Here is an 11,066-nt window from a genome sequence, read left to right as displayed (position 1 = left end):
TTGGGAAAAATTACCATTTTATTTAAGTTATCTTGGATTTTAAAAGGAACACTCTGCTGAATTGCATTTATTTATAACTATTTAGTATCTACACTCAAAGAAAACATGATTGTATTTTCCCTCCATGTTTTTCATGTCTCTGAAATCTTCTATTGAAAAAAAAAAATCCAACAGAAATAAAATTCACTGTATAGGAGATGTACAGATATAGATATATAAAAACATGTATGCATTTTTTCATTGCGGGTACACTGTTTGCAAAAGCCTTATCTGAAGCCTCTGCATGCCCTCACCTTTTAACCCAGCCCAGACTTTCTATGGCTGTCCAATTACAGACTTCCCAATACAGCTCAAGTCTTTGCAAGGCGTGTGCTCTGGGCAATATCTCCACTGAGCTGAGCAAACCCCCAGGTGGGTGGGGGGTGGTGCAACAAGGTTAGTTAATTTATAAAAGTGACAATTTATTGAAATCTGCAATTTTTGCAAAAAAGAAAATAATAAAACGGGACACACTACACACATAATGCTCCAGGGGTCTGGAGTGTCCCGTTAAGTATATCAATAACACACATATATCCATTTTGTCCTACTTTGAAAAGGTTCTCTCTCCATATCAAAATATTTAATATGTATTCCTAAGTGTTTTACCCGTTCACTAGTTTACATGCAGGGGATATCTAGAATTTGACAATGTTTTACTCATTAGAAACCTTTTTTCATCTAAGACATGCTTGCATTTAATGTTTTAGGTCTTCGTAGAATGTTTGTAAAATGAAATTATGAGTAAACATCAGTATCATATATTCACTAAACACTGATTTGAGCAACATCTAGGCCAAAATAGGACTATATGGAGGGAGTGGGAGCTAACTCTGATTTGAATGTGTATTTAATATTATTCCCAAATAGTAAAAATGAGTTATTAGGTCATTGTCAATGACAACACTCCTTTCTTTACCTGTAGGCAAATTATTTATTGGTCCACCTCTCTAGAGTGTAACAACCACTTCTATCAAGCAATTTGCCTTATCTGCATTTTTTTGCATCCAAATAGAATATAGCAGCAGGTTTCATCCAAGCAAACAAAAGTACTAATACAACCAAAAAAAAAAAAAATACATTGAAATAAAAACAGGATATTTGCTCCAAAACAAAGAGCAAACATGTTTTGTTTTCTTTAATCTTCCTACAGTTTTTCTTGCTCATAGAGCAATTATTTTATTCCATCGACACACAATTAAAACAGACATTTACTTTGAAAGTGCCAAGTTCTTACACTGGAGTTTATCCATTTCTTGACTTATATTTCCTTCAACTGTGTCACACTGGGCAAGGAGACCCTAAAAACAAAAATGACAGGCACATCAAGATCAATTCAATATATTAAAAGGGGTACTAAGCACCATAAACATTACAGTGCGCTGTAGTATTTTCGGTGTCAGGAGTCCCCTGAAGCTGACCCAATATAAGCTACTACAAAATAATACAAAAAAAAAAATAATATAAAAAACTGATAAGTTACTAACCTGAACTTTTTTGACTAATCCTTTTCTTTTCATTCTACAGTCACTAAAATTGTCTGGCACGGTCTGTAATTAAAAAAAAAAAAAAAAAAAAAAAAGAATTAAAGTCCAATTGAATCAGTTTAAACATACACTAAATACCAATTTAAAAGAACAGCTCATCCGACAAGCAAAAAAAAAAGTTTTAAAGAACACTAGAATCAGCATAACCGCTACAAATATATAAATCATATATTCATAATACATAAATAGTAAATACAAATACCCTTAATCTCTAACTTAGATAGCTATTAATGCAGTGGTACACAAAGTTATCTGTATAAAAAAATAGTCAAGCAATCATGTGCTATAAGCACATCACTAAACAGTAGAAGTAACAAACAGAATATATTAGATGCAACAGACTAATCAATAAACAGTCCAATATTGTCTGTACAAATTCCTAGATTCAGATGTTCCCTTGGATAATGGTACTCCGTAGTGGAAATGAATATATGTAAAGATACAGAGAAAAAGTAAATAAATTAGTTGATCTTAATATCAGCAAAAAATTCATATGATGCAATCCAGATTATAATAAGTAAAAAAAAGGGCTTTATTTGAGTCTTAGCTCTCAACTAAAAAACTCACAAAAAAATTTCAAATAAAATGCTACATATAAACAGACCTCATTTGCGAGTGTATGTAAGCTGGTTCACAAAATGCATACTAGGTGCCGACCTTTTGTTGCTCACGGCGTCCCGGATCAGCAGTTCAGATATTGTATTGCTGGATGCAGTAAAGGCAGATGCGTCCTAGATGCTGGCTTTTAGTGATCAGCAGTCAGTCCCTCCAAACGCGTTTCTCCGTAACAACGGCTTTCTCAATGGATATGGACTCTATGGCATTTTGCCGCTTAGTTTTTTTTTTTTCCCCCAAAACCCTTTACATACAATAACAGCCTGAAGTCTGCAGATCATGGCCGTTGGTGGGGATAGGGCAAGAGGTGGACTGTGATCTATCACCCCAAAATTAATACATTTGAAGTCCCACACTCAATTGAAAGAGGGAAAAATAAAAAATTAAATAAATACAAAAATATTGGTGCTTGGGAAATATTCCAGATCCTATACTTTGTTTGGAGTTCAGATACAAAAAGCACAGAATACAATCTTAGTTGATGGAGATCTGACTGAATTCTTGCAAGAATTATCTTTAGGAAAATGGAGAATTACCATTCCGGTTGGAATTAGACATTTTCACCACATTGTGTTTTCATTTGGACAAAATCTGATCTTCATTGATTTACCATGCTAAATTTGCTTTGGCATCTAATTATGGACTTGTTCTGCTTTCATGGGTGGCTTTTGTCTGGTCTCTAACTTCTGGGACTAGTTTATATGATGGACTTGTTCAGTCAGGTACATTCCAATTTGGCCCCAACACATTCCTAAAGCAAGGGGGTGAGGCTTCCAGTTTTGAGGCAGGTCCATCATCAACCAAATATATGCAAGCAGTATCATTAAATACATGTTCTAGAGAGAAGGCAAATTAGTATGAGTTTTGTGCAAATTTCATTTTCTCCACTTTTCATCAGTCTGATCTCAAATCTTTCTGTTTGTACTTTGTTCCATAACTCTAACGTTTGCCTTAGTCTGGAAACAGCACAGTTACTTGTGGGATCTTTGTATTTGTTCCTCAGATATAACCAAAAGGAGACATTGTAACTTGCAAAGTGGTGTCACGGGAGAGGACAAACAAAGATACCTGAAGGTCTGCCTCGTAGGTGCCAACAACTTCTGGATCAACTGTCTCTCCGCTGCTTAAGTGGTGTACCACTGCTCACGAAGGAGAGTATAAATGTGGGCTTATAGAAAATCCTGCAATACCCTCCATGCATGATTTTGGTCACAAACAATGAGATGCCATAAGAATAAGCATCAAGCCTTCCAGAATTCTTTTTCTTGCTCTTCTTACACTGACCTATTGGTGTGTTCCTTTCATTACTCCTCATATTTGTAATATTATTAGGGTTATTTACTAAATTGAGATCTTAAAGTGAATTCAAGGTAAATTTCAAATTAAAAGGCTAGAGTACCTGAACTGCATGCATAGATGATCTTACTCACCATGGCATCAATCTGTTCAAGTATTTTCATGAACTGCTCCACAGTCGACTTTATTCTCTTGTCAAGTTTACCAAGTGCTTCTTCTTGAAGAGTTTTATTAAGGAAACCCTGTAAAATGAAAACATTCTATTACATATGTCTGTTGCACGGACACTGTGTGCTTCATAGAACTGTTGAAAGACACACACAATGTACCAGAGCAATTTAGGAGGTATCTTTCTTTTTCATTTACTACCCCTTCCAAATAATGAAACCCATAGACAATTACAGCCAACTATTAAACATGGAAGTGATACAGTTGTACTCTACAGTAGGCAGTACTATTATATGTAGAAAGTATACATTTATCTCTTAAAATGCAGAGATACATTTAAACTATATTATAAATAATCACATAACAAGTACCCTTTAAAACAAATTAACTATGTCATTATAAAGTAAAAAGTATAATGTGAGCTAGTGATCCCAATAAATGGACAAAGGAAACACCATGTTATTACAGACAACAGACCTTCTGGATTCCGGAGAGCTCCTTGTTAACATCATCCAGTTTGGTTGCCATCTGTTCAACAGACTTTTCCAGATCTCGCAGTTTTTTTAGTTCTGAATCCTCCTCTGGACAATTCTATTAAAACACAAACAATGTTGGCTATATTGAGCACTTGTACATCACTACGGAGTACTGGGACATCTCTAAAAGGCAGAGCTTCCAGCTGCAGAGGAGGTGGGGTGGGCACCTGGCTGGCAAATCATTAAAGTGTGCTTTAGTTATGGTGTTGGAGTTTTCCTTTAACAATATCAGATTACCAAAGTTAAGTATCTAATGTAGATTATATCAGATCACCCACTAGTGCTATATGCCAAACAGTTTTTTTAAAATGCATTGTTGAAAATATAACATTGTTGTGCAGGTGTATGAAATGTGTTCTTAATGCATGCAATAAAAAACAAAAAAACAACAATGGAAATCTGAAAACATTTCCAATATTAAAGTTTCTACTCGAAGGACCCATGACATTGCAATTAAGTATCAAAGTACGCATTCGGTTAATTGGTTAGCCCAGCACTTGTAGCCAAAGTCATCCAGGCTAGAGGAAATTGACAATGTGTTTTTGAAAATGGGGCAGTTCATGGGCACCAATAACTCTGTCGGTTTATGTGAAAACATTACTAAAACGGTCTCATATCAAACCGCTAAACAGTACTCCAGACAACGTAACTACAGAAAGCTGTAATGGTTATGTTGCTTAATGTGCCATTTAAATACAGTTATGGAAACCAAGTTGTCCGAAAGCAAATACATTATTACCTTTTTCCCAATTAACATGACCTTGCAGCCATTTTTGATACCCAATGATGACAATGTCTGCTCCATTTCTTTAAGAGATTTCCCTTAAATAAAAGAGGAATAAAAAGTTAAAAAATACCCCACCACAATGATTAATACAAGATCAGCACTACGATACAACTAAGTGGATACTTCTGGAGATCTGGGTGTATATATTGAGAACGATGTTGCATCGCAAGAGCATTAAACCACATACTTGGTTAAAATCTAGTGTATAAAATTATCAACTCCGCAATAATTCCTTTCCCATCCGGACCTCAAAAGGTTTATATTTTGTTTCAGAATAGGCTTGCATGAAAGACAGCATTGTGACAATAAAAGCAATACTAGAAGGTAGAAAATAAAAAGCTTAATTTTAGATGTGTAACACATCTAACACAAACACGGTGCTCTACACAATGGGTGCACATGATGCATCATCTAAAGTTAAATCATCTTTACACAACCTGTTCTTGCCTGTTATGTTTTATTTTATTTCCTGTCTTCTCTCAGATGGATCAGCCCATCACCCTCTGCAGTCATGCTTTTAGGTCTCTATTTTCCCCATTAGAACATAAGAAGTTATATATAAAAAATATTTGCCTTTCTGGCTGTTTTTTCTGGTGTAACATATTCCTTACTGTGCCTCTACAGTCATTTTATTTTTTACCATTTCATTTTGATTCTTTATTTTTTCTCACAAATGTCTTTTACCGTGTATAAACAGGTGCAAAAGTGTGCCTTTCCTTTCCGGCAAATATTTCCAACAATGTCAGAGTTTTCGTCTTTCACAGTCTTCTTCTATGTTTAAAGGGGAACTGTCATTTTGCAGGATTTTTTTTTATATTCTGTTGAATTATCAACAATATTCCTCAAAAACCACAATGCATTTCTTGATCACATTTCACAATCTTCATATTAGGGGTCCTAACAGCCTACTGACTCAGCTCCATTCTATACAGAATGTTGTCGCTCAGCTTATTTTCCTCCCTTAACCCTGTAACTTTTCAAAACCTTTTTCTGGCTAGTAATTCAATCTACTGAATTACAACTCTGTCATTATATGGCGTAAAAGCAGCTATGAGATCATCCTATGTTTTTTGTCAAATATTTTGGGAGAGAATTTACGTAAATCAGGGCTTGTTTCCCCATACTCCAGCTTCACTGATAATTTGCCAGTATCTATTCTGTCTAACCTGGATGACAGCGATAGGCGTTAGAGCAGATTAACATTGTGCTCAGTATATCACTGCAGTCAACAATGATACAAAAATCATGAACCCATTATTTTTTTATGAATTGATAATTTTGTCTGTGTATAGAGGGAATGTACTTGAAATACACGTTCCAAATTTATTTTAACAGAATTTCCTGGAAAATGTTAATCTGAAATTTCACTGAATTTTAATAAGCATTTTTAATGTTGGGATGTAGTAATAAGAAATTACCTTTGAATATTAATTTCTGAGATGCAATTGGAACACCTGTGACTTGTTCCACAGACAATGCCATGTCTTGCACAGTAGGCTCATTATTTTCTTCCTGACCAACCAATTGGAGCTTGTGTTTCTCACTGCCTGAACGGGGAAAAACAGATATAGGTTAGCAAAATGATGTAGAAAAAGGTACATAAGCTAATACATCAAAGAACTTACAGATATGCCGTGTACTGTGATCTCTGAAAACTACTGGTTTGTCATTTAGAAAACCAGGGTTTACATTTCAGTATTTAGTTATGGAGAATCATGGTATGTTATTCACTAAACTCTGCATGGCGGTATAGGAAATCTTGAATTGTAATAGCTGCAGCTATATCAGCGACTGCGACTCCTCCCCTTCTAACCCAGCACAGACTTTATCATCTGTGCCAGGAAATGCCCAATCAGAGGCCTTGCAGAGTAGCAGTGCTTGGCAGTCACAAGTTTCTCAACAGGACGTCTTTCAATGGCAAGCACCTGTCTTTGAGTTTAGACCATTTAACTAAGCTAGGAGGAAGAAACATGCGCTGTAGCTGTTGTGACAGAGAACAGAAGAGCCAACTGTAGTAGTGTTCTCTTGCTTTCTCCTGCCATGGAACTGACCTTTAACCCCTTAAGGACACATGACATGTGTGACATGTCATGATTCCCTTTTATTCCAGAAGTTTGGTCCTTAAGGGGTTAAAGATAAGAATTGATTGACATGAGAGGGTAGAAGCCATTTCTTTGCATGGTTCTCTCAGAAAATCTATACATTTGTTAGCCTGCTAGCACAGTGTCTAGATGAAATGTTGTGGGCTTTCATTTTATAACGTAGTGTATAAATTGACATGTGCACTTTAAGATGTTTCACGGCATGGGTATTTGTAGTAAATGACAGCATTTTTAATATTAGTGTATTTTTTAAATGACTGCTTAGTTTACAGTATTATTGAACTTTGTATTTATTTATCGGAATAATTTTAAATCACTAGCTACACAATGCACAGAAAATAATGGGTCTGATCCAATCTGTACTGTGTATTTAACTGGCTTACTTATCGCATCTGATACCAATTAATTTTGAGCAAAGCTGGGCAAAAACTAGCAAGATGACTAATAACTAGCAGTCTCCTCAATTTAATGTTGTTAGTAAAGTTCCCTTACATAATTTGTATAAACCTATTAAAGTTTGGGGGCATGATAGTTCCTGCCACTAGACAGCATGCATTGCATTCTTTAAATTAGACTAGAGTCCGATGTTCCTGGTCAGCTGTATGTAAAGTAAGAAAAGGCTCAGGATGCTTGAGCCAAAAATGTCCCCTGATATACCAACTGACAGTGGTGCCATCAGATGAAGAAGGAGAATGATCGTGCAGTGTGTTCCACAGTTCAGGGATACATCATTTGTTAACTGTTTAACCCCCTTAAGGTAAGATGCTCCCCAGACTTCCTCGCACCATAACAACTACATTAGGATAAGGTTTTCATGGTTACCAGAGTGGTCCTCTAAAAGTTAAATACCAAAGCAAGCCTAGAGGCTCCATGGCACACTCACTAGGCATACATTTTCATTTACTCATTGCTATTGGTGATTAAAAATTTGTATATAAGAGGAATTATTACATATTGCACTATTATTGTACTTTGTGTTTTCTAGCATTCAGGGTCATATTCTGAACCAGTATTGTAAGTGTAATATTACCATCTACTTTTGAATCACTTTTTCTTTGGTACATAAAAGTAAAATATCCTAGTGTGATTTTTTTTTTTTTTTAAACTTGCTAGTTTACCTTTCATCAGATGACTTCCCCACAGTCCCCATTAAGATGAAGACATGCATTTTAATTCTGCGTAGTCAACCAGGATTGCACTTGCTGAGCAGTATTCTGCCAAGGATATAGATCCTGTCTATAGTTTGGCTCAGGTATGCAATATATTGTGCCAGTCCAGCCACCTGCACTATTATAGGGTGCATTTGTAACTTACAGGATCCCACGGCAATGGCTCAAGGTAGAACAAAGCTACCAAAGTGACCAAGATAGCAGCCTATGAAAATCTTTTTCTCCTCTTCAGCATTACAATTCCTGAATAGTAATTACATATTTGCAATCATCCAATATAACCCTCTGAATGTAAGAGAGGTGTACTGTCAGCAAATACAATACAAACATTAGTATAAACATAGAGAGCTGCAGTATTGATACAAGGCTCACACTGATGGCCGTAGTATCTGATGGCTCACACACATTGTGCCATGCAGGGGATATGTCACCCTTAATAGCACCTTATTACAATCTGCACACTCTGCCACAGGACTCAGCCATTCAATGATAACCCTCTATACACAGGAAGCACATGGACCCCCTGTATCACCCAGTGCCATCACTGACTGCAGGAATATTACCATGGGTGAGGGTGACAGCCAATCCACTGCTCGAACTCATGCTCTGTGAGTGTGGGAGACACTTCTTACAAAGGTGTCCAGCTGCAGCTGTCACACTCACTTCCGCAGCAACGTCACATCCGGTTCCACGCCATTAGTCTTTCTATTGGACGTGCGGCTGCCATCTTGGTTTAGGGAATCGATGCCCTCACATGTTACCAACAGTGTGTACCTGCTGCACACCGAGTGCAGGTCAGCACACTGTCACATGACCTTCAGAATGAGCAGTTTTAATGAGGGGAAAACATGTCTACGGGCTTCTCTCTACACCTTCTTTAACTGACTGGAGCTTGGGGGTGAAAGAATGATGTAATAGGTTTTAAATTGCAAATGTGTGCCCCTAATTACAGGGAGTATAGTCTGCATTTTTGTAGGATTCTCTATAATGTATCATATTGTATTGTACTAATGTTTGTATTTTTACAAGATTGTCCTCTATACAGTCTTATTATACTCTAAGCACCATAACCACTACAGTGGGGTCCCCTGGTACTCTCCCAGGGTAAGCTATTTGCTTCTAAGCTATGACCAAGAAACAGGGGTGTGGAAATGCACTCAATTCCCATACAATATGTATCTGGGTGCAGCCAGGCTGGTCCCACTACCAGGAACCAAATACTTGGAGATGCAAAAATAGAAGAAGGTCCAGGTACTCCAGAATACAAAAAAGGCAACTTTTATTGAACCCACCACCACTCACAACGTTTCGACCTTGACAAAGAACTTCAGGTCGAAACGTTGTGAGTGGCAGTGAGTTCAATACAAGTTGCCTTTTTTTGTATTCTGGAGTGCCTGGACCTTCTTCTATTTTTGCATCTCCATGTGCTTCTAAGCTGACGTGTTAACCATACCTCTCAACTGTCCCTGTTTAGGATGGCCAGCAGTGGAGACTCGTCCATACAGTCACTTGGGGCAGAGCCTTACCAGTTTGTATGTGAGGAAGATGTATTAACAGTAGTTTAGAAACACTAGGATACTTTTTTCTGGAAGGGAGGGTGGTAAGCCAAAAATATATGGGGAAAAATGAATGACTCATAATTCTGTAATAGGTTTTAGTTCTGCAGGGTTTATACGTTTAATTTATAGCTGTTTGGGGGAGCTTACTTGAGAGCCTTTAGGCATGTCTAAAAAATGGGGCTGGTTTGAAACCTGCCATGTTTCTGCAGATTTTTCACATGCCTAGTGTCCTTTTAGAAGGAATTTCCATTGAGTTGCTATTCTGTCCTCCCTCATCAGGGGTCCTCATTGGCTAATAGCACCATGGAGAGATGTTACAGTGAGAGAGAAGCAAGAAGTCATCTTGGAAGCAGCACATGCAGAGCACAGCAGATCTTGGCTTCTGCCAATTATAAGTATGTAATATTAACTTTTTCTCTCCCCCAATAGCCATAGTGACTGCCTGAGGGCACTGTGCTGCCTGACACTAATTGTTTTAATAACTCCTACTGCACATACCATCTGATTTAAGTGATCAGTTATTCTACAACTGAGACCTTAGATCATGGGTCCTCAAGCTCCGTCCCCCCAGATGTTGCTGAACTACAACTACCATGTTTCTTTGGCTATCTATGTAATTCAAATAATCATGGGAGTTGTAGTTCAGCAACATCTGGGGGGCCGGAGTTTGGGGACCCATGCCTTAGACACTCATGCTGTGGCTAGTTGAAAAGCTGTAAAGCTTCAAACTGCTGGACTGGGGCTGTGACTCTGAGGACTGAGCTGTTTCAGATTTCAATTTATTTTGCTCTGTAATGATTGTTGCTTTTGCATATATAATGCATATTTATGGTACATATATATCTCAAAATGCATTTAGAATGAAATAATATATATGTATAATATATTATAAAATGCTTTTAATTATAATATATTATACATATATAGGAAAGTGTGTGTATACATACACGTAATACGTATTACCGTATTTATCGGCGTATAACACGCACTTTTTTTCCCCTGAAAATAGGGGGAAAATCGTGGGTGCGTGTTATACGCCGATATCCCATAATTACTTACCTGTCCTGAAGCGTGGGCCGGCTTCACAGCGCGCACCGCGGTACAGGAACTTTCATTTCATGTTCCGGTTTCCGGCGGGACTGAAAGGAAGTGTGCACAATAGTGTGCACACTTCCTTTCAGTCCCGCCGGAAACCGGAACATGAAATTAAAGTTCCTGTACCGCGGTGCAAGCTGTGAAGCCGGCCCA

General features: G+C 37.4%; 1 protein-coding gene across 1 annotated transcript; it reads right to left on the bottom strand.

Annotated features, from left to right (window-relative positions):
• On the bottom strand, positions 1 to 8,916 carry BAG1 (BAG cochaperone 1). The gene is made up of 7 exons (XM_063451871.1): positions 8,823 to 8,916; positions 6,407 to 6,535; positions 4,941 to 5,023; positions 4,143 to 4,256; positions 3,632 to 3,739; positions 1,527 to 1,589; positions 1 to 1,340 (listed from the first exon to the last, which is right to left on the bottom strand). The coding sequence occupies exons 1-7, from the start codon at positions 8,860 to 8,862 to the stop codon at positions 1,251 to 1,253; spliced, it is 627 nt and encodes a 208-aa protein (XP_063307941.1). The 5' UTR covers positions 8,863 to 8,916; the 3' UTR covers positions 1 to 1,250.
• Between the last annotated feature and the right edge of the window lie 2,150 nt (positions 8,917 to 11,066).

This window comes from Pelobates fuscus, chromosome 4 (genome assembly GCF_036172605.1).
Source record: "Pelobates fuscus isolate aPelFus1 chromosome 4, aPelFus1.pri, whole genome shotgun sequence".
In the NCBI taxonomy this organism is placed as follows: Eukaryota; Metazoa; Chordata; class Amphibia; order Anura; family Pelobatidae; genus Pelobates; species Pelobates fuscus.
The sequence above is the reverse complement of the archived record's forward strand: the minus strand, read 5'-3'. Positions and strand labels throughout refer to the sequence as shown.

Bases quoted from the DNA above. Each gene is read 5' to 3' on its own strand.
- BAG1 (XM_063451871.1), bottom strand. From the start codon at position 8,862: ATGAGTTCGAGCAGTGGATTGGCTGTCACCCTCACCCATG. The intron at 5,024-6,406 runs GTAATTTCTTAT...CTTTTATTTAAG, and splicing joins TCAGAAATTAATATTCAAAG to GGAAATCTCTTAAAGAAATG. The intron at 3,740-4,142 runs GTCTGTTGTCTG...TTCATTTTACAG, and splicing joins AGCTCTCCGGAATCCAGAAG to GGTTTCCTTAATAAAACTCT.